The sequence below is a fragment of the Vanessa cardui genome, chromosome 1 (genome assembly GCF_905220365.1).
Source record: "Vanessa cardui chromosome 1, ilVanCard2.1, whole genome shotgun sequence".
Taxonomy (NCBI): Eukaryota; Metazoa; Arthropoda; class Insecta; order Lepidoptera; family Nymphalidae; genus Vanessa; species Vanessa cardui.
In genome coordinates, this window is record NC_061123.1 from 1,843,611 (window position 1) to 1,869,843 (window position 26,233).

Genomic DNA, 26,233 nt, shown 5'->3' on the forward strand with positions numbered 1-26,233 from the left:
AAAATTTTAAATATTCAAGCATACATAGGGACAGGCAGCGGTAAGCGACTTTGTTTTATACTATGTGATAAAAATAATGATCATCATTACAAAGTTCACCGTCGTAGACGTCGAATTAGTGTGTGACTCTAGATTTGGTGTATTCTGGCGTACCGTCAAATATATCAATGAGTAAGATACTATATCTCATTCTTTCATTCATCAACTAATCAAAGACCATAAGATTACACAAATAATTTTACTACTTTTTAATGATTTGACATATTCTTCGCAACGTTTTGCTCATACTTGTCTTATCTTTAGGAAATCAGGATAACAATATGGCTGTATATGTATTTGAGATTACATACGTATCGTTTTGAAAAAAGAAATGTATATATTTCTTATAATTGGTAGCGAGCAGTAGAGATAAACAGGATCGTTTTGTTCTGGTTAATATTGTGGTCGATATTTTTTACTAAGGAATTATGAATATGAAAAGCAAATGGTAACTTAGCAGTACTTTTCCGAGCTAAAACCCACAATCTTTGTGATATTCACGTAACACCCCAAGGCCACCTCTCATAACAGGTGACAAATGTATCTATCTATGCCTATTGATATCATTTATCTGATTAGAGATTAGTTTATACCGTCTTAGGATTCGCTCTGATTAATACGAGAATAATTAAACCTGTGTTCTAGCACATTTTAGGTATTATGGATTATTTATTTTATACTATTTATATTTTTACATATTCCTTTTATACATGTATATCACACTGAATTCCTCCTAACTCCTAAAAGCCAAGAACGTTTTTGATGATTGTTATATGTGGCCTTGAGTAGATGTTTGTGTTAGACGCAATAGGTGAGGATTAAACCGAGATCGGATTTAAAAAACAACATGTTATACAAATTATTGATTCAAATAAAATAAATAATAAATTGATTCAAATAAGACCAGGTAGTCATATCATCTTAACAATTGATTGTTTTTTTATGGTATAGGTTGGCGGACGAGCATATTTGCCACCTGATGGTAAGTGGTCACCATCACCCATAGACAATGACGCTGTAAGAAATATTAACAATTCCTTACATCGTCAATGCGCCACCAACCCTGGGAACTAAGATGCTTTGTCCCTTGTGCATGTAGTTACACTGGCTCACTCCTCCTTCAAACCGGAACACAACAATACTGCGTACTGTAGCTTAGCGGTAGAATATCTGATAAGTGGGTGGTACCTAGCCAGGCGGGCTTGCACAAAGCCCTACCACCAAGTAGAAATTGTGCTAGAAATAATTTATTTATAATCATATAACTGATGAATATGTCCAGGAATAATAGAATTTATGTCAACCCTAATTTAAGTAAATACTCGCTCAAAGCGCACTTACTATTCATTATCTCTATTTGCTGAAGCTCCACGACACAGAGTAACTTTGAGAGAATACTAATGTTTATGATCTTACTCTATGTCTTGTAACTAACAGTGGTAAAAGCGTCTAGTCGGCAATACCAAACTGTATGACTACTTTAGGTTTATTTCTCATTTTCCTTCCAATTCAATTTTAACCAAATTACTAAATAACAATATTTAAATTTTCTTAAACGACCACACAACTGTGTGAAAAATAAAGGACAAATATCATAAAGAACACTCTCGATAAAATCACAGAGAGAATTTTGTCGTAGAAATACTATAATATAAACAACATTAAAGTGCCACTGTACTGAGTTATAGATATACGAACAACTGACGTTTCTTATTGTCTGTATAGCTATTCCGTAAGAAGAAACTCGAAACTCACCGCAGAACACGATCGTGAGATGTCAGAAAATGAATGTGACATCGACTAAAATAATTTATTTAGAGAGTACACGCATCAATGACATGTCAGTGTAAGTCATTCAAACAATAATATCGTGCGTCTAACTTTAAAACCATTTACTTTGTTTTCCTGTTTGATTTTATTTCCCTCGTCTGCGGTTTCGTTCGATATCTTGTCTCGTCAATGAATCCTTGTTAAACTACATGTTACAGGCTCTATACATGCATTGCCGAAAATACTCAAAACAACATTTTGTAAGTTTTACTTCTTTCGTAGCGTAATGAAAAAAAGTTAAAGTAATTTTATATGATGCGCGTAGGGTGTAATATGGAAACTACGTGATGAAGTTGCTCGCCAATCAGGTTTACACCTTATGTGAGAGCAGAGATGGACCAGTGGTTAGAACGCGTGCATCTTAACCGCTTAACCGATGATTTCGGGTTCAAACCCAGGCAAGCACCACTATATATATATATATAGTGGTGCTTAACTTGTGTTTACAATTCATCTCGTGCTCGGCGGTGAAGGAATACTATATACTATAATTCTGCCACATGTGCATTCCAACAACCCGCATTGGAACAGCGTGGCGGAATATGTTCCAAAACCCTCTCCTTAATGGAAGAGGAGGTCATAGCCCAGCAGTGAGAAATTTACAGGTTACAAACTTACTTTACTACACCTTATGTTATTCTCTAGTTTGTTGTTAATTGCTATTTTATCATTTTCGTTAAATGTATTTCCGGAACATCATTTAATTAATATTTTTAGTATTTTAATACTGGCAATGTTACAGAATTGGAAATACAATTACTTGTATGTAGACTTATAAATCTGAATAGTGATGAAACTCTTTAATGAGAGCTACCTTGAAATGGCAGAAGGAGACGAATGACGAATCAAAACACTGTTTCCAAGTTATCAAGTCAATTTGAAATTCTTACAGTAGAATGAAATATTATATTCAAATGTTTCTTTGAATAATAACTGTCTATAAACATTCCACAAACATTGTAATAATTGTATACAATATCTGTCGTATCGATTAAATTCGATTACTTGTTATCACTGTTTGGTGTTTACGGTTATTAATAATCTTAAATTGAATTTTCTATCATTAATCAATAACAGGACGCTAATAACTATTATGTTTCACATCAGATTTCGCCTACGCTGACCATCGTAAGTTATTTCCTTAATATTACGCAATAAATGGCAATAAATTCCTATAAAGGTAGATCCTATAAGGATCTGCAAGCGGTCACTTTTCTTTTTGATGTGTAAATCCATAGCGGTCTCTACCCGGTAGAGGTTAACCGACGTTTGACGCATCAGATGCGTAAACGTCAACTTGCAGATCAATTCTCGTTTATTCTTCTACTGAAAAAGCAAACGAAATTTTACTTGTGCGAGTAAAACTATAACAATACATACGATTTATTTCGACGATAGATGAGAATTCACCTTAGAAAGATTCACCTTAGTGGAAAATCTTTCAAAAATATTTATTTTTTGCCCAAATATATTAATGTTTGTATTTTATTGAAATTCTTCATTAAATAATATTGAATTCGAAAACCATATACATAAAGTATGCGACACAACAGGATTTTTGTACAAAGTATTTAGTTACTGCTTTCTCTCGATCGCAATACGCATACCTTACTTATCTGTTATTAAAAAAATAATAAATTTTACCATAGTTATGACAAGAAAATGTACCAATTATACTAGTCTCTGCATAACCAGATACAACAAATGCGGAGCAACAGAGCTCTTGAGCGTTATGCCCGAGGAAAGCTGGATCAATTAAAGTATTGTTATTTTTTGGAAATCAATTACAAACATTAAACATAAAGATAACACAATATTTATTCATTCTGAAATTATGAATTTTTAACGAAAGCCAATTTAAAAATAAATAATTTAATGAAACCTTTTCGGAAACCTCACCACGCTTTCCCGTTTATCGCATCAACCCTATCAGCCCTTAACATTAAGCGAACGTCGCTATCTGCGCAAGCGCCGCGTTATCGCGACAAGAGTGGGGATAAAATTTACTAGACTTATATTCACGTTCGCCGCCGCCACAGTCTCAATCCGACCCGTGTTCCGAACTGAACGTACCGCGTGAAAAATGTGTAATGTTTGCACTCGTGATGTTGCGCCCGTGCCGGCGCCGGCGCCCGTCAAGCCCAACAAGGCAATAGAACGCCTGAAGAAGAAGCATAACATCATCACGGACCCCACTGACGAGGAGAAGCAGAAGGAAGTCGAGTACCAACCCGACCTGCTCGCTCTCTCGACCCAGTACTCCAAGCTGGCGTACGACATCTTCAAGCAAACTGTTGCGCGGTTCCAGGAAACGAAAGCCTACACGTGAGTTTTATAAGTGAAATTATATTCATAGTATTCGACAGGTGTTAATTAGTAGCAGTAGATTTATACGAATAACTTAACATAAATGTGCGATATCCATACGTTTCCAAACGATCATATGTCTCGTGAATATTGAAATAACAGCTGGATATATTGAGTTTATTAAAGTCACGTAGCCGTGAGCCCCACCAGGTTTCTTGGGACTTTTCTTATTTAATCAAAATCAAACTAAAGTTAAAATACTAACTATAGAAATATATGTGGGAATTCTTCTTTAATTTGAAAATAAAATTACTGAAATATTATTTTATAAACACACGTGGCTTAATCGTTAAAAGTTATTTATTTTATGAATTATTCCATCGATTTTATTCTGTTGCTAAGTAAAAATATTAGGCCGGTTTTAGGAAGCGTAAACATAGGTGTCTCGTCTTCGTGTCCTGGTATAATTAATGAAATAAATGGGAGTGTTACTTGTGACGTATTGAAAGTAACGGCTCCTATTTAACTCGACGGCTTAATCGTGAACATATCAAATCGCTGTACAAACCAAGGTTACGAGAAATCCGTTAAATGTTTTTACATTCATTCGTTACGCTAACGTTCAATCGTATTGGTAATTGCATGGCAATATTTAAACAGCAACATAAATACAATAAATATAATGTCTCTTTTGACAGGATTGTAAGTCTACAATTCCCCAAAAACAATAATTGGTAATTTTTCAATACTTTTACGAGTACATTTGAACCAATTGTTTTACAGGAAAAAACATCCAAGAACCGAGTAGATTTAATTAAACAAAAAATAATTTTCGTTACTAAAAGTACTTACAAGAGTTTTGAGACTCTTATTCGAAGTCAAAATCTTTATTAAATGTACAATATACACGTACTTAAATTAACGATAGTTATTAAAAGTATATTAAATTATAAATTGATAAGACGTTTAAACATCAATAGCGCAATGGTACAGGCCAAACAGCAATACAAAAAAAGTCTTAGGATCGACTCTCTCAGCACAAATGATAAACTTAAAAGGAGATGTAAATAGGAATTAGTAATTCTTAATTAATTTGAAGCATTGGTACAATTCTTTAAAAAAATAGCGTATATGAATGCTCGTTTATCTCAGATCATTGTTACCGAAAAATCAAACTTGACGATATATGTATGTTTGTGCGAAATCGATTGTTTCCGGAAAAGAAAAATGTTGTAACTTTAATGAAAGATTTTTAACCCAAGGCCAGTCCTGTGGCGGAGTTATATCCGGAATAAAAGTGTGAAATTTAATTCGTTAGATTTAACAACAATTTTGCGGTTAGTAACGTATACTAAGTTTTTGTTGCACACAACATTAAAATCAATGTTCGAGTGTCAACATTTAATCCATTTATTTTTGCATTCTGTACACATAAGATCTTGCTCTAAAAATGGTAAACTCGAAAAAGATTTATTTAATTATTTTGCTATTTTTTATCTAGATTATTTATTTTTTATCCGAATTGTTAAATAAAAATAAGATTTATTATCTACATTTACAGTATAAAATGTCCGCAGCGACTTTGGAACATAGCTTATGTAAACATAAATATAAAATTTCTGATTCTTCATTTTCATTTTTCTCAACAGTTCTAATGAATTTAATGTTTTTTTTTTAACTTGCACTAATATAATAAGTAAGATCATCAAACGAAGTTCTATATTTAGATCATTGCTATTCTAGTTATTGTTGACTTAAGGCATCACACCGACACACCGACCACAGATCATGTGGATCTGAGTTCAAATCCCCCAAGTCGAACCATTAACAAGTTATCGGATTTAAAAATTCTCACAATTCTATACAAAATCAAATGAAATGAACATCCAACATTCAATTAGCGATGGTCTACATTTTCTGCATTTCTATTTTTCTCTATTGAGAACGATATTGAGGTCAAAGTAAACTTGCTCTGAATCTGTTTGCCATGTCAATCAAAATGTCAATTCTTAGAACGCACTTGCCGTAAATATATAATTAAATGTATATTGAATGAATGTCAATGAATTGAATTTAAAATTGAAAGTAGCAGTAGATGTCCTACTGCCATGCTCTTCTATTAACGAGACAGTTTGAACTTATTCACCGCCATTAGCTTAAGCTTTTATTAATTTGAATCAGTAAGTATTTCTTGACTGGTATCGGTAACTTTTAAAATATTAAGTAGTAAGATTATTATAATTTGACTATATCTCGGTATTTGTTAACTCACTGAAAACTTTTGTGGCCCCCACTTATGTGGAGGCCCCAGGGCAGTTGCCCCGGTTGCCCTGCCCTAAATCCGGCCCTGTTCACCGGTGCTGCTGATGTTCAGGCATATATGCACATATATACAAATAGTTGATGTCGCATTGACAATATGAGTGATTTATACTTCTGTCATTGCCATCGTAACCCAAATGGTCAATTGATTTGTCATTTTTGTACCTTGCTTGAAAAAGTTAGTTAAATAAAAAGTATAAAATTTACTTCAGATATAATATGTTATTTGTTAAATTAAGTGCATATCAAAATAACATGACCTAAGAAGAACTGGAGAATGGAACGGGTTTTTTATCAATTTGTGATCGTATACATATTTATATTCAATATCAAAAAGAAATGACCAGTAGGAGATCGGTTCATTTCCAAGGTGACCTATCAACCTAATTGTACATTAACCTTTTGCACACAAGTGTTCCTTTACATTTTTTTTAATTTGATAACATTTTAGGAATATCTAATATCCGGTAATATAAAGTAAGTAAAAGTTTAACGCCAGTAGAGGCCGTGTGTCACAATATCCGTCTCGGCTACAAATGATTATCCTGTTATTTTGTTCCTGCAATAAATTGTTGCCATCTTCGCTGTGGTTTCAAGGAAATAGAAAAATGATTGGCTGATGCTGATTATATTGATTCGAAAGAGAATAGCTTTATTTGATTTGTTTGTGATGTTTGTTGTCCTTCATTTTTGTAAATTGCATAATTTTGTCATTAAACCTTTGGCATTATGATGATATACCTTGTGCTAATAAAAAAAAAATTGAAAAAAAGAATAAAAATCTTATTATTTCTAAATTCAAAATATCAACTACTAATGTTATCATGAAAATATATCATCAACAAACACGGCTATCTACCATTGTTTAATCTTATAGAGATATATTTTATTTATAAAAATGAACGATTGTTGTTCGTTTATCGATTGACTTAGAATTTTATATAGTTTAAAAAAACATGAATATTCGTAATATATACCAAAACGCCTCTCACGACCACGTGCGAATATAATTCAATAAAAAATATGAAAAACGCATTTGTAACGCATGCTCTAGGTTTTTTTTTTTTTAATAAGATTTTAATATGCGCACAAGTTGGTGTGCAAACACAGGTGCTCTCTTTATTACCTCGCTGTTATGATATTTATGACGACAATGCGACCCAATCTGAGTGAGTTAATGTACAGAACCAATAGCTTAATATGCTTTCCAGGATACTATTACTACTACTACTAGCAGCAATATCACTGTCAACTTTATAATTCGGTATACTCTCAACAATTTCTTAACAGTCGTAATAGTGGTTTATTAGTCTGAACCGCAGTTTGAAAATAAGTTCTTCAGATCCGCAGCCTCGTATGCCAACCAGGCAATGAAATCTATGCTATGAGGCAGTCAAAAAAAACATAAATAAAAAAAAACCTATAAAACTCACGAGAATTATAGAGTTATAAAACTTATTAGGAAAATATACCACGCTGAGAAAAATAAAAAAAGGGTTTTTTAATTCCGACGCCACTGTTTTGATCTAATTTGAGAGTTTATAACAAGCTGTTTATGTCTTTCTTTTTTTTGACTTGGCACTAACTTCAAACCGATCATTATTTTACACCTAGTATTTTTATAAAACATTTTTATTAAATACAGCCAGTTTGTTTAACAATAGTTCTTAACGTGACATAATTGACACATTATCATTATTTTAATAAAATATAGATGTGGATAAAATAATAATTATGTAATAATAATACCATGAACTCAAAGAAATAAAATAAAAATAAATAAAAAGTATTTTGTGCATTCTTGTCTTCGATTTTGTAATTTTTCCATTTTTAGAAGACGTTGGTAATTTTTGAAGTCATTTTCTCTTGTTTTGAAGATTATATTTGTATAAACATTAATATCTATAATTAAATCCGAATCTGAATTAAATCGCTGGACTAAAACAAACAAAAATGGCTCAAATTCGAAGTCTTTATTATCGCAATAACGCAAGTGACAAAACTGCAATTTCTGAAATAATATTTTTGTTTTCGGCTCTCTGCCAGTGATTACTCACACACCAATGTTGTCTATATACACACAAAGATAAATTTGAAAAATAATATTTATACATGACTTTTCAGCTAATCTGAACCAGTAACATTTAACGGAAGACGTTTTTGTTGATTAACGGCTAAATTTAAATCGACTGGAACAATATCGATAGTCTTTCAATACGAATCGATTCGATAAAAAAATTCAAGCGATCAAATTTTATTGATTTAATTTTAAATATCAATTTTCCCTAACTTTTTCTATTCTAAATATGAACTGTGTCCGTTACAGCCGTCAGACAGTAACGTGACTGAAAGGAAATTTTATTATTGGTAAAACCTATTAAAACGGCAATTGCACAAAAACAAAGTCGCTGAATTTCCGTAAGCATCACATTTTGATTTAAAGAATCAATAAACTCTGGCAAATTGTGACTGTACAGTTCGCAATGATAAATTTTGCACCCACGAACTGTAATAAAAATACCTACATAGATCGTTAAAGAGATTCGTGATAAAAAATACCATAAACATTTTATACTGGTCCCGCATTGGTCGTAAAACGATCGCAAAGTCACTGCATTATACAGAAAATAATTTTGGAAAAATTGCTGAAAATATCATTTTCATAAACGTCTAACTAAGGTTATGACACAAAAGGTATAGCCATATAATGCCTACAATTCTAATATTGTAATGGAACTCTTCGTTGAGTTTTACACTGACCGACACAGAAGAAGAAATACATAATCCATAAATATTGGTACAATGCTTTAATGTATATTTTATTTACAATTTATCTCTTCTACAAATTTAATTCTCAACGATACAAATCAATGTAGAGACTGTGATGAATTACGTATATGAGTCAGAAACAGGGCCCATAAATTTATATAAAATGAACAGACAGTATACTGTGTCGATGTTTAAATGTTATATTAATCCTGTTATTAATTCTCTTAAGAATTTTGGTTGAAACCTAGATACTGAAATTTTATTAGTTTGCAGCTGAAATCTTGCATTGACTCGCAAGGGTTTTGTGAAAGCCTATCTGAGTAGCTTCCACCCACGTATCATATATTCTTCCACCAAACCAAAATATTTAGTATTTTTGTGATCTAGTTTGGGTGAGCCAGAGTACTACAGGGTACATAACAATAGGTCCCAAGGTTATTTTTGCATGGAAATGTTAGGAATGGATAGTTTTTTTTACCGCAGCGATATCTACAGACAGTTGTAACTTATTACTATTAAGTAGCCCGTCAAATAATGCCATATTTAATATAACACATGACAGTACTAAATATTATTCGTTTTACCACAGATCATGAATACAGCTTTGTTTTTTAAATGTATTTTTGTATGACCTTTTTTTTAAATACATATAATAAAATTATCGTTTTTAGTGTCAAAGTTTTGCCTAATTTCCATCTAAAAAATATTGTCATCGAAACATTTTGGAAGCGGCCCAATCGTACGCGAAACTTCTTGAAGGTGAACAATTCTTAAAATTAAATTTTAAATAATACGTACATTGTTGCCAAAGCAAAAGCACTGAGCACTATTTCTATATGCCTAAAATACTTGAAAACAATTTAAAACATCACACAACTGGCAACACTATATATATCTCAACTATAAATACGAATTTGAACATTTCCGCTACATTTGATTTAATGACTTTCTTTAGACGATATTCCAGTGGAAAGAACACGTAAATCTTAGCCGATGTGTGCGTGTTCAAATCCAAACGAGTACCACTGAATTTTTATGTGCTCAATTTTTGTCTATCTACAATACTTGGCGTTAATAAATCATCCAAAATTCACGGATTTATTTACGAAATTTGAATATCGAATTAAAATGTCAACTTATTATACTGGACAGTTATTTTATTCATACACAGATTAATAATAATAATAAATATATAGTAAAACCTTCTTTGAAACGTGCTGCATCATCTGTTGCGTGTATTCAGTTAAGCATAACAATAACACCTATCATCTTGTATTTGTACAGATTAGCTATATATGGAATATGGATAACATTTGAGATAATCTTGTACAGAATATGAAGTTATCTACGATCATAAGTCCAAATAGCGCATGTCCCCAGGGTAATGCCGTTTTACAAAATCATCACAATATGACTGACAAAACCACAGTTGTAATATAACATTCGTTCCGGGAATATCACTTATAAATTAATGCTTATTTTTATCTATCTGTCAAATATATGGAACACGGAAATATACATTCATCTGTTACGGAACTAGATTTTGACCACAAATAGAGCCTTTATCGTCGTATCGTATTTGTACTTAGTTGAAAACCTGGACTTAAGCCTACGACTACCGCGTTAGTTTTTTTCTTCCCTCTGTTTTAAATTTCGACTAACTAAATTATTTTTAAAAATACCAAAAAGTCTGTATGTTATAAATATAAGAAAATTTTTAAACAACAATATTTTTATTCAGTAGAAGTATTCAAATGATCATGATTTCAAATTTTGCAATACTATATTGTGACATTCGCGCCGATAAAATTCCTTTGAAGACCGGGGTTAAGTTCGCAACTGGCCAACGTGTTCGAAGACGTGTAAAATCGCACGTACGTACTAGCTATGTTTACACGGTGTTCTCGTTACTGTAATCTCAGCTGCAACGTGCAGGAAATAATCTTGCAATAAATGAAACAGCGATTGTTAGGCGTGCTTCGTGCGGCTCGAAGCGCGCGTGCTGTATTCAGATCTCTTACATTTATGGTTTTAAGAAAATAATTTGTTGGAATGTACATAAATTAGTCGAAATAAATTTTGTTTCATTGTTAACCGAGATTGATACCGTGAGTGTATAAACGTATACATATACATGTTCTTTCAAATGTGTGTGTGTGTGTGTGTGAAAAAATGGAGTGATATTATGACTTTTTTCGCGTTTCTCACACGATATCGCAATTTGCAACGCATTAACTATATCTTGTAGAGTAATATTTAAGCCTTAACCATTTTATTTCCTTATAAAATTGATTCCTACACGCCTATCGGTTGATTGATATTTCTGTCGTTTCTTTAAAAGATAAATCTTTTGTGCCAGTGAGATAATAAGATACTGTTCGACGTTGAAAGGAGTATTTGTTAAATTAAGAATAAAAATCATAGCTATGTGGGCACTGCAACTAAAGTACTGATTTTGACCCTTTAATTCCACCGTCTGAAGGTCGTTAAGTGTTCATTAATCTCAATTGAGACTTGCTATTGGTTTTGAATGGTCCCATTGTCACAATGTGTGTCGTTATCAGAATTTCTGACGTCATGTCCTACAATCTGAAGTATATTTGTAGAGATTATTTGAGTGAGAGCAATGCACACACTGCTAGATTGGAATATTATAGAATATAAATCCTTTGTTGCAAGAATAAGAAAAATATATGAATACTAGATGTCGACCGCGACTTCGCTTGCGTTATACGGGTTGAATAGATATAATGTATAAAAAAGTAAGTCTTTCCTTCGGGTTCGAGCTTCCTTCATACAGATTTTCACCAAATTCTGTTCAATAGATTATTCGAGCCAAACATACAACATTTCTCCTTTATAAAATGATTATGAAGGACATAAAAAGTCGTATAATTTTTATTTGTTCAATTTCATACAATATAAAAAAATGTAGGTAACTGATAGTCAGTTGCAGAAGAACTTAAATTCTGTTCAACCATAGCTTTTGACAATTTACAGTCGAGACGGGCTAAGAACGGGTACAGAACATTTGGATCTTTAGCGAAAATATTGGGTTCAAATTCGTGCATAATTAATTTTCCATGTTATATACATATGTATACTTAATTTTGCTCGATAAAAAAAATATCGTAGGAAAAAGTATATGCGACGATTTCAATTCTGACACATGAGTATCTACCACCCGCATTGGAAGAGCAGTCTAAGCCTTAAAAGAAGCTATTTGGTCGATAAAGGAAAATTTAGCGAGGAAAATATACGTGTCGTTTATAATTCTGACTCATAGATATACCATTCTATTTGAGCAACGCTCTGAAGCTCTGCTTCACCTTCAGAGAAACCTTAGTCCAATACTGGACTGTTTATGTTGTTTTTACTGTTGATTTTGATATCTATGTGACGCAATACTTGTAGTGTGACTACTGATAACCAATAGTACTCGAGCCTACTTCAATAAAGTACAATTTTAATTGCTCTACATATTTTCCTATTAATCATATATATAAAGCATTGCCTTTGCTTACATTCTTTCTTATCAGTATCCAAGTCGCTTTTCATTAGAACTCTCTCTAAGTAAAACTTAATCAATTATAGTATACATATATCTTGCTAGTGTATAAAAGGCCTAAGTTTAAAATGTACTCGTATCAATTTAGGGCTTTTCCAAAGTAGCACAAATTGTTTTGAATGTAGGAAACGTAAGATAAATAATACCTTGTCAGTTAACGGATCTCGTTTCCTTGTAAAAACTTTTCCGTGTTTTCAAATTTTTCTTACTTTTAACAGAAGTATTGAGTTACTTTCTGGCATATTTATTTTTGGCTATATCTGTATCGCTTGCTCGAAATGATAGTTTCCTTGTCGTTAATAATTTAAGGCAATTCATTGCGATTTCAAAGCGTTTCTTTAAATATTTATTTTTGGAAAATTTGAAATTTAATTAATTTTTCATATCGGATATATCATATTTAGCATTTCAATATAATTTACTTTAATTAGACATTTTATGAAATTAAAAAGCATGTAGTTTGTATAAGGACTAGAAATAACTTAAGGTATAAAAATATATTATTACTACGTAGAAAAAAAACATATTCTTAATAAAATGGCAAACAATTCCAATGGAAAAGTACTCTTTGACGAATTGATTACAAATGTGCTATTGAAGTACTATTTTAACTTCTTGTTTTCTGTTTGTTTTGACGATCATTGATATATTTTTATCTACGAAAAATACAAAGAACTATAAAGGCGTGAAAGATAAGTTTTGTGTTGCAAATACTTATTAGCATTACCTGTCTACTCCAACTACGTACGGGTAAAATTAATACGACTCTGATTTGACACAAAAAGAACTCATTACTTGAATGATTACAAACATTGATTTTAAGAATCTTTCATCTTTGAAATATCGAAATAAATTAATCACGAAAAGTGTCATTTCGATATAATCAGACAAAAAATGATACAATGAAATCGAGATAATCAAAAATTAGATATTCAAGCAATCAATCTTATGATCGTTGTTACGTATCATTAACGTCAATAAAGGGGCGTGTATACGTGGAAACGTTTTTCCAGCCTTGGATAAAACTTTCAGAAGTAACGATGGTACATTTAAATATTAAATAGAATATTTTTAATATCAGCATACTTACAACCACGTGGTAACAGAGTATCGTAGGTATTGGAGTTCATTTTTAACGGTGTATTTAATTTTTTCTACAGTACTAGACTTGCTCAAATGGTAAAAGAGTTGATTCTTATACGAAGACTGTTTGTTTGAACCGGAGCACAACACTGACTATCTACTGTGGTAGAGATATGTATGGGAGCAGTGTGGTGGACTACGCTCTAAATCTGCACCTCAAATGGTCAGGAGGCATTTAGTTCTACAGTGCAACATTTACAGGCTGTAACTTAACTATACTAGTGTTAATGGACGAGTGTTCCCCGTTCCCCGAACCGGGGGCCTCGCTTTTAAAGGGACAGCGGTGAGGAAATCATCAGAATACATTCTGATGATTTCCTCACCGCTGTCCCTTTAAGGCTGCGCAGATCAGATGGTCGATATGCTTAAGCAATTCAATGCGATATGCAAACTTTCCAAAATAATATACATGGTATTAATAAATTAATATTAGTTAATTTTACTTACTATTAATAGTTGAACCTCCTTGACTCGTGGAATCAAGTCAATTATACGGTATTCGCTGTTAATGAAAAATAATTAAATAATTTAATAGGAGTTAATAGATGACTAATGTCTAAGTTTAACTGTACTTCCTAGATCATTTAAACGAAGCTCTTTATGTAACCAGTCTGTAGCTATTTGTAATTATGCTAAGTAATAGTAACGTATCAATTTACAAGTAGATCGAACATTGGCGCCAACTTCTTGGTTTCTGTTATAACAGAATTTCTACACTAGCGGCCAGTCTCGGCTTCGCACAGGTGGACATAAGTCTTATTTTATATTTTAACCTTTTCTTTATACATTTTTATTGCTTTTTCCAGTCATTTTTAACAAATATCGTTCTATTTTACTTATTTATACTAAAACGTTAGTAAATTATATATCTATCCTTTCCTTATAAATCTCTCTGTCTGTTCGTGAATTGTTCAATAGTTTTGGAGTTTATAGCGAACGTACAGACAGACAACAGGCCGGGGAACGTTTTATAATATGTAGTGATTATCAATAATTTACTATTAGCAGGTTCACACGGGTAGAATTACATTGACCAACTTCGATCTTAAGATAAAAAAAAAAACAACACTAAGCCATCTAATCATTAATTTTACACGAATACACGGTCAATTACTAAAAGCTACCAGAGACAAATTATTATTATCTATTATTAATCTACTTATTTCGTTAACTTTATGTCGTGAAAGGTTTACTGAAGGTTATTTCAAATAAAACCGTTTTATTGTGCAAAACTTTTTGCTGGATATTAGTTTTTACTAGTAATGGATATATTTAAAGTTTCTACATTTAAACTATTTCACAAAACAAGTGAGAATCAATTTTATGTATAAAATCGAAATAGATATTTGATTTTCGTAATTATTCAGTATTTTTTTTAATTGGTTTTTATTTGTGCCAATATTATTAAGTACAACAGTACTTTCATATTTGACAGTATAGATTATATAAAGTTTCTTTTTTTTTAATAATTCATTAATTCTTTATAGTTTTACTAAGTGATATAAATACGTGGAGTATTAACTTTTATTACTATTCTTTAATTAACATGCAGGATATACAGATTATTTTATAATTGAAGATGTTACGAGTAATTAATTTTATGATAAACATTAACAACTTCGATTAGTACCTACGATAGGTTAAGTTAATTTAATCTTGTTAATTGACTTGAAACTGGTCGTAAAGGACTCACAATTTTATCTCTATTTTGATATTTATTGATTAATATTTTGTAAACATTATCATTATCGTAGTAACGATATCTTACAACATTTCCCTTTCTAAGGTAACTGACACAATGATGCACACATGTATGCACTTATATGCTAATATTTTTTTATCTATATCATATAGTCTGTAAATCATTTATTTTTTTCTTTAAATCATAAATTTAAAAATGTAATTCTTTATAATCCTGACAGTTGACGACAATAAATATAGTAAATATAAATTTTAATGATAAGACTGACAGATAACCCGTCTTAAACACTCTATTCTTAATCCGCGATCTTAAATCTTATAAAAATTATCTTAATGCTGTATCGATTATCTCCAGGCATTAAAGTATATTAAGAGTAGATATTCGACTAATAGGTATTATAGTTTAGTACACACTAATTAAAAGCAAACGAATGATGGCAGTAGTAAAAATTTTGGATTGTTTTTTACTACTGACAACAAAATTTGCCAAAATTAAATTATGTTATTTAATATAACGATTCTAGATTCTATAATTTAAATTGTAAATCATCCACTAAGATCTTTTTTTAAAAACGTAAAAGTGGTAAATGAGTGACAGCTATTATGCAATAGTTCCATAATGTTCTAATATGAAAATCCCAATATCTTATAGATATATGTCAAACGTATCAGCAATTTGACTATATGAGGTAAATGACACAGGACATTAGCATTTATATTTATAACAATAAGTATAAAATTGGTTTGCGACATTAATCAATCTTATGGCAGATAAATTTTCTTATCCAGATTTGATTGACACGATACACGATAAGATATTTCAGAGGTTCAGCGAGAGGCTGTTTCCTTTATCAAAGTCCAATAAAAAAAAACAAGAATGTGATTTAATTTTTTTTTTAATTTAATTTAATGGTCGCAAATAAAAATCTCGACTCAAATGAGTCGTGATGGCCCAGTGATTAGAACGCGTGCATCTTAACCGATGATTGCGGGTTCAAACCCAGGCAAGCACCGCTGATTCATGTGCTTAATTTGTCTTTATAATTCATCTTGTGCTCAGCGGTGAAGGAAAACATCGTGAGGAAACCTGCATGTGACAAATTTCATAGAAATTCTGCCACATACGTATTCCGCATTACATAACCCGCATTGGAACAGCGTGGTGGAATATGTTCCAAACCTTCTCCTCAAAGGGAGGGGAGGCCTTGAGGCCAGCAGTAGTAATTTACAGGCTGTTGTTGTTTGTTGTTTTGTTGTAAATAAAAATAGTTTTAGATACTAACAAATATGACTTTCAACAACATAATCTATGAATAATAAAAAACTTTCTTCAAAAGAAATCATTGAAGATTTGAATGAATAATGAAAATGTCTATGCACTGATAAGAAATGCGAGTAGTGTTACATACAGCTGTTCATTATCGTTTAAGTCTGTTCCGAATAGTCACTGATGCGTGCTGTCTATAAAAACTTCGCACATATAAGATATTTGTATCAATTTCTTTATTAACATTACAAGTAAAGGTGTGTTTTATCATTATGATGAGACTTTGATACATTAGTCAATAAGTTACAAGTAACAAATTATTTTTTACAAGCAAAGTCATCATAGGCAAACTTCTTAGAATTTCATAGATTTACATTGCGGAAGGCGAGTCCATCGTAAGAAAGAAATTCCGAGCGGTTTCCGGGACTTACGACCTAGGCTAATAGGTTTAAGGGGACTTTGTCATGCCCAACAATGCTCGGCACTTCTATATAATTTTGTTACCAAGTGCGTGAGTGAATAAATCTTTAAATGTTTGTTTTATTATTTGGGACATGTTCTTTTTCAAAATTTAAATTTGAAAAAAGAACATGTTCCTACTCGAACTATCAGGTTTATAGATCGAGTAGGAATTCCAAAGCAAACTACAAACGTTACTTTGTCCGTTTCATAAATCATAGAACTATGACAATTTAAACAGCGATAAGTTATACGTGAATTTAGAATTTCTACATGTGTTCTCTAACAATAGAACAGTTTTGCTTCTGCAAAACGAGGTCGCATGACTGCATTCTTAGAAATGCACGTGGATAGAGTGAGTTACGTGATTGTGACGTCACAAACACAATTCAGTATCTTCGATTAACTAACTCTCTAATTGAGAGTAGCATTTAAGGCTACACATCCTGCAGTCCTAAATGTTTCAAGATTACCAGAAATCTACCGCCGAGCAATAATACTTGATATACCTAGGTATTACATTTATTATTCACCTCGTGTTTAATTTGACGGAGAGCATCACAAGGAATCTAATATCAAAGAAATTCTGCCTCATGTGTATCCAGCCTGGTGGACTAAGCTAAAAGCCTCTCTCAAAGGAAAAGAAAGCGCTTATACAGTAGGATATTTACAGTCTGTTACTTTTACTTAGTAATACATTCTATTTTAGTGTTCCGATTTGAAGAGTGAGCCAGTGTAACTAAAGAAACCTCGGTTTCCAACATTTAGGAAAAAGTGAAGTGCTCGTAAAATACGAAATATTAAATGACATGAATTTCAACGGACGACCAATGGTGACATTTAAGGTTGCATTCGGAAAGCGTGTTACAAATAATAATTCTGTGCAAGTACACGGTAGTTAGTATGAAAACCCGTGAAAAGTGTATTTTTAAAATAATTCAGTTCATATGAGATACCTAAAATATTAATAATTTCCAGAGCACCGTTCTCCTTCAACGTCAACTATCGACTTTCTATATTAAATTTTAAATGTCAAATTCCACTTTATCATTTGTAATAAAATGCATGTGAAATGTATATGTAATACGAGAAACAATTAAAATAAATTAACGAATGAGTGATAACCACTTAACGAATCAGGCCACGGACGATATTACAGCAATGCTAAAGACCAAGCTACTTGATCGCTTTTGGATTGCTTATTTAATATTTTTATTTTATACTAATATATATTATTTCCAAATGGCAAGCACTGATTTATCCTAATAGTCTTAAAAAACAAACTTATCAATGAAGCTATATCTATACTCATATTACAAAGAAGTAAACATATTTGTTTATACATAGGAGCCTGAAGATACAATTATAAATAAAATCAGACAGATATAAAGCTAATAACTTAGCGCTATAGAGTATAAATTAGATTCGTACCTTCGTAGATTCGTATATAACTTTCGACGTTAATATTTTTTAAAATTATATACTGTGTGATTAAACTACTTAACAAAAAAAAGCTAGAATGCACTAGTTCAAACGTATGTTCAAAGTTCAATAGAAGGCAATAAAACCTTTTTAAATTCCTGTAATGTTATCGATGTAATTAGAAGAGCTCGAAAGTCACGCAAATCAAATCTAGAATTGACATATTTCATAACATTTCGATTTTTATTTTATTCAATTATTTAGCTTTAGCTATGACAATTTAATTAATAAACAACAACAAACAACAACAGCCTATAAATTCCCACTGCTGGGCTAAAGGCCTCCTCTCCCTTTGAGGAGAAGGTTTGGAACATATTCATATAATTAATAAAATTAAATAGAAATGCAGAATACATAATAATCTCACCTGGTGATAGTTGTTCTTGTAGATAAATTATCATTAATTTCGAATCCTCATGTATGATGCGATTAATAACGATAAAAATAATACAAAGAAAACATCCAATACACAAGAAATATCGTAATTGATGTTTATTTGTGATAAACGATTAATCGATTTTGACGATTTCTCAGAAAAACTAAACCGAGAAATATCTTGTATTTTCTATGATATAACGTCAAACTGTGTATTAATAGCAAAGTTGGGTTTAATATGAAATCGGAATCCTCTTAAAATACTTTATTGATTCTAGCAGATTCAATAAAGTATTAAAGATGCGTTCTTCGTGTATTATATTATTCAGTAGTTTATTCAATTAGGGAACGAATAAAAATACCTGCTTGTTTCTTTTGTATTTAGAATAATAAATTGTAGTCCTGGTAATTTAGAAGGGACAAAATCGCATCGTAAAATAATTGAAATATCGATTTTTTTAAGGAAAGGGCGTCAATGTTGTTTACCTTAATAGCTTAGGTTATATACTAGATGAAGAAAATGGTATCCAAAAACATTAACAATTATTTAATATATAACTCTCTCACTTAAAATCGGCGTAAAGTGGTAGCTATGCTACGTTTCGTCCGGTAAGTGAGAGTTCCGGAGGCTCGATCCCTCTCCCTCAAAACATGGTTTTGCAGAATTTGATGACATTACCCCAGGAGGGTACCATCAACGACTAAAGGCCGGCACGCAAACGCACCTGCAATCCCCCTGGTGCTGCAGATGTCCATGGACGGTGGTAGTCACTTTCCATCAGGTGAGCCTCCTGCTCGTTTGCCTATCACATAAAAAAAAATCAAAGGTTTTACACCTGAACGCTTATATGAGTTTGAATATAGGTAATAATACGGTACACGTTGCATTTCGTTCCCAATTTAAAACACTAAACTGGTTTTTGCACTTTTTATCGGCGCTTGTTTTTAGTATTAAGTACATTGCTTTTATTTTACGCGAAACGTTTACGAGTTGAATTATTCTGGTTGAATGCATTCGAATTCTGTAAGTTCATATGTTTGGTTGTAAGACCCCGTTCACACGATTCAATTTACATGCATAACATCAACACCGATTTAGTATAACGTTTCAAGTAGCTATAAATGTGCAAAACCAAAATCGACTGTACGAATCCAATACCCTAAATTTGTTTTTAATGTTTTAACGTATAATAACGTATAATCCATCCATGTATGATATTATTTTCATAATAAACGATACGATTTTATTTCATTTAATTATAATAACGCTTTAGGATTATCGCTAAAGATTAAATTTCATTTGTTTTTTAAATATAAATATAATTATGTATTAAGCTTAAAGGTTAACAGGCTAAATGCTTTACTTTACAGCGGCCTCACAATCGAGGACAGATAATCTACACTCGAATTTAAAAGCAGTCAGCAGTTGTAGGTTGGCAACTATACAGCCTGATCATAAATAAATAAAATACTAATTCGAAATAATCTGTGCCCTCTTGGCACAAATAAAAGGCATAAAAAAATACATATAATTTTCAACGATTTTTTTTTTATAGCACGATACTATCATTGCAATATTCATGATCTTTCAAATAATTTTACAATCGATGCGTTGGAGTTCTTTATGTATTTTTTATTCCACACCAGACACTAATTGGATACATAACCGCCTCTTGATTGAAGAGTTCACACAAATTAGTGCATTGGACTATAGCCCCAATTGCTTACAAATTATAAACTATGTCCCTTTGTCATATATTACACGTGTTGCACACGATATATATATGCTGTTATAATCATAATTGTCTCTCAATTTGAATGCGGTATCCTTTTGATATATCGCTCATATAATTCGTATCCGCAATAAATATTTTGTGATAGTATCAGTAATGAGATTGTACCTCTATAATTGCACGCCTTGTATAGAATTGAATGCCGTTAAAATACCACAAATATAGACTATATTCTTGACGTTGAATGAGCTAAGATTGAAGATACTTGCGGTTTCCGTGCAGTCTTTGCCTGAAATAGAAATAATCTTCCAATACAATTGTAAAAAGAAGGTTTTATATGTAATAAAATTGATTCGGTATTTGCGGTTATAAAAAAAAAGGTTAATCATACTGTATTGGTTCTGGGCTTAATTATCGAAATTAAATAATTGACACTTTTTTTCATTTACAATTATTTCGAATTATCGAAAATAAAACTGTTTCACAGTTACACTGGCAGTGATTAATTGCCATGTTACAATTATAATGTTTTCGTAATCAATAATTAATACGTCAATAACCAACAATTTAGGTGCTGATAATGATAAAATCATTGAACTATCAATTTATAATCATATTTTTTACAACCTCATTTTATTTCACTTGTCATGTACAAGGGTATACAATATATATAATACAATAATTATAAAATCATGTTTGCAGACCTTACAATACAGACATTGCAATATGTGCTGTACTTTTCTTTTCAACCGACTTCCAAAAGGAGGAGGTTATCAATTCGTCTGTATTTTTTTTTTTTTTTTTTTTTTTTTTTTTTTTTTTTTTTTTTATGTTTGTTACCTCATAACTTTTCACTGGGTGGACCGATTTTGATAATTTTTTTTTTGTTTGAAAGGTAGTGCTTCCCGTGGGGTCCCATTTTTTTTATTTTTTTTTCCGATGATGGGATCCATGCGAAAACGAGATAAGTCTTAAATTTGCATTATGTATATGCGCAACAAATAGGTGAATAACTGAAAATCACGTTAACCAATTTTGATAATTCTTTTTTTATTATAAAATATATACTTCAAGAGTAATTTGGTGAAAGTTTGGTAAGGTTCTGAGCACAGGATCCATGACAAAGTAACGGAACGGAAGGGAACGGAACAATTCTGAGGAGCACGTTAGCGATACTCGGTCGAATCTTTTATTTATAGGTTATTTGGATATTTGAGTCACCTTCCGTAATGTGGTTATGTTTATGTAATTATCATAGTCGAATTTTATAATCAACTAGCTACCCACCCCGGCTTCGCACGGGTGCAATACTGATACTAAATATACTACAGAATTTGTTTATATACGACATCACATCGCAAACTTCTAAAATTATCAGTGTTTCTTTACTACATGAACAATATAGTTATTGTTCATGTATTATATACACAAACCTTCCCCTTGAATCACACTATCTTTTAAAAAAAACCGCATCAAAATCCGTTGCGTAGATTTAAAGATATAGGGACAGAGAAAGCGACTTTGTTTTATACTATGTAGTGATGGAACTCCTATACGGCTCGCAGTTAGGGTGCGATATGGGGCAGAATTTCTTACTATCTTTAATCAAATTTTGTGTATGTGATGTGATGTCATATGATGTACGAAATATAGTTGGCCTTTTTCAAAGTTTTTTTGCTGAGTTCGATTACAGCTCTTTCGAGGGATCCTTGTAGTTTACGCCGCGTAACGTATTAAATCCGCATTTTCGAAAGTCTATTTTTGCTTTATTCGCAAGTTTCCTTTGAAATTGTCCTCGAAGTAGTTTCTGACTCATATAAACGGAACGCTTAATCTATCCATATTAAAAAAAATTAGTTAGTCAACATCAGCTTCACTTAAAATCAAAAAATAAATAAAATTTTAACAAAAAGAAAAACCGACTTCAAACAAAACACTATTTTAAAACAAATGAATATGCACGAAAAAGTAATAAAAATAATTGCGTATTCAACATATTTTTTAGAGTCTTCCTAAGTTAAATGAAATGAAAAATATTAGACTACTTAAAAGTCGATTAACGATTATATCATGTAGTTATAATTATTGTTATATTTGGAGTCGGTGTCAGCCAATAAAACCCTACAGTATATCTATCAAAAAACAATACGAGAATACTTTAACAAATATGTTTTTTTACAAATTACCTTTTACACAATAATATACTGGATGAATCAAGGGGCTCGTATCGCTTCTTTCTTTTGATTGTTGGGGCAAGGGCACCGTGGCTGACACCGGCTCCAAATATACCAATAACTATAACTACATGATATAATCGTTAATCGACTTTTAAGTAGTCTAATATTTTTCATTTCATTTAACTTAGGAAGACTCTAAAAAATATGTTGAATACGCAATTATTTTTATTACTTTTTCGTGCATATTCATTTGTTTTAAAATAGTGTTTTGTTTGAAGTCGGTTTTTCTTTTTGTTAAAATTTTATTTATGATTTACAATTCAACCTATGCCAGTAATTTCTTCCATTAAATTAGGATCATTGATGTAATAAAAAGAAAACTATTTTAAATTGGCAAAAGTTGTAGCCGTTTCATAGCGTAAAAATATTTCAAAATCAATTCAACGAGCGATGAAGTTATCGAGTGCAATAAAGACAAAAAAGCCGAAATTATATTTAACCTGAGTTGAGATGGCCCAGTGGCTAGAACGCGTGCATCTTAACCGATGATTGCGGGTTCAAACCCAGGCAAGCACCGCTGATTCATGTGCTTAATTTTTCTTTATAATTCATCTCGTGCTCAGCGGTGAAGGAAAACATCGTGAGGAAACCTGCATGTGACAAATTTCATAGAAATTCTGCCACATGTGTATTCTACCAACCCGCATTGGAACAGCGTGGTAGAATATGTTCCAAACCTTCTCCTCAAAGGGAGAGGAGGCCTTTAGCCCAGCAGTGGGAATTTACAGGCTGTTGTTGTTGTTGTTGTATATTTAACATCCTTTCCGAAAATTTTGCTGAAAAGATTAATATCTTTATTATTTAAAAATGAATCAATATAAAAAAAAGAAACAGACAACATAATAGGACATTATGACAGGAATACAGTTCATCAATCGATTAAAAAACGCAATACGCATTGCACTGAGAGAAATATTTTTATGTTCATAACGTGTCACTACAACGTTACGTATAGAACGCTGCACACCGATAATACTAATTTGTAAATTGTCTGAAGATAATATTTACAAACGTAGGCGTGTGTCTTATTACGAAACTGTGACGTCATGACATGGCCTTGTATGACGCTTTCTGTCATCGAACTGCAAACAATTATTAGCTTGGCGACACTACAATTATGTAATGTATTAAGAAAATGAAAAAGACGGCTAAGCTGGTGTCATGTTTATTACTTAAGCCGTAAGATTTAAATTAAATTAAAAGTAAATACAAACGGTTTATTTTATACAAAAATTAAAAACAACAAAAAATAAAATATAAAAACTTTTTTAAAAAAATCTGAAGCAATATTTGAGTAGAAAAACTGTTAACATTTTTTAAACGACCAATATCAAACAATTGTGCTTAATATATAAATTTTATTACCAATCGCCATATTTACTAATGGAGAAAATAATTTCATCATTTACAACGACTTTCGAATTAACCATATACCTACTAATTTATCAATAGTACCTAAAGTTGTTTTTCCTATTTCATGTATTTTATATATAAAATTTCGGGCTGAATTTTATTGTGATTATACAGGCATCTGGCCGGTTCTTAGCTATAATTAGAACCGGTGACTATGATATTTTATTTTACTTATCAAAACCAAATATTTTAGAATTCCCTTATAAAACAACATGTAACCTTTTATTTTCAGTCACACAGCTTCATTCAACTGTTTTGAGGCACATTCTATAACATAGTGTACAATATAGAGTCGTTGACCTTACTCATTATTTTTAACGAGTAAACGATCTCACTCTTCGATCATTCTTGAGTAATTATATAATTTTGACAAAGATGCATCATTGTCTACCGAATATTATATTAAAGGAAGAAATCATGAAATCAGATATGATCATAATCTCATGACCACGACAGATACAAAATGATAAAACTTTATCAAAAAAGTAAAAATATATGATCGTGATTGATAACATAAATGGTACTTAAATACTTAATTATGTAAATATAAATGATTTGTGACGATTTATATTACTAGAATCGTTTAGTACTTCGATTTAAAGTGTCATATTAGCATATCGACTGAATAATAACTACATATATTGATCTCAAGCGCGATTCAAAATCATATCCTATTTCACTGATTTTATAATTTTATTTATTTCATTGTACTTATTTATTTCTCATATATTTTGTAATAAAATCGATATAAAGTAAAATTAATTTTACTTGATGTTAGGGCTTTGTGTAAGCCCGCCTGGGTACCCACTCATCAGATATTCTACCGCTAAACATCAGTAATCAGTATTATTGTATTCCAGTTTGAAGAGTGAGTAAACCAGTGCAACTACAGGCACAAGGGACATAACATCTTAATTCCCAACATTTCTAACAGCACCATTGTGTAGAGGCGGTGGTGACCGCTTACCATCAGGTGACACATATGCTCGTCCGTCAAGCTATACGATATAAAAATAATGGGAGAATAGACAGACTATTTTTTGACTATGTTTTAAGACTATATGTAATACAAACTCATAGAAACAGCAGTTTAATCATACATTTCAAATAACTCTCTACTAGTGTATCAGTTATCATTCACAGTGTGAGGACTTTGTCCCTCACTTGTACTATTACTAACGGCTGCTTGGATGACATTATAACAGTGATACTATCACACTATGAACTGTACATATATTATTAAACTGTATCACAAGTGTCTGTGCGTAAAATATATTTTTACAGACAACTTATATAGGACAACAATTTTCGTCGTTGTATCAGATACAGATATAATTGTAATTTTTTTAGAATTTACTTAATACGTGTGTAAAATAAAAATCTGAGTGATTCTTACAAAACGCATGCTCAGAGTTAATATTATAACTTCACGTTGAATTTGTTCCCTGAATCTCCAATTACGTGTCAAACTACTGAAGATAGACAACTTCACATCTTAATATATATCCATCTCTCTTACTCAAGTGGAAAAAAGCGATAGAGATATATTCCTCAATTTAATATTATTTGACATTTCTTATCATGTATC

General features: G+C 31.5%; 1 protein-coding gene across 1 annotated transcript in view; it reads left to right on the top strand.

Annotated features, from left to right (window-relative positions):
* The first annotated feature begins 3,897 nt into the window (after positions 1-3,897).
* The window catches only part of LOC124529650 (transmembrane protein 205), a 38,928-nt gene continuing 16,592 nt past the window's right edge, over positions 3,898-26,233 (top strand). The window contains exon 1 of the mRNA XM_047103479.1: positions 3,898-4,194. Within this exon, the coding sequence (XP_046959435.1) occupies positions 3,953-4,194 (242 nt within the window). The 5' untranslated portion in view covers positions 3,898-3,952. The remainder of the gene's footprint in view (positions 4,195-26,233) is intronic.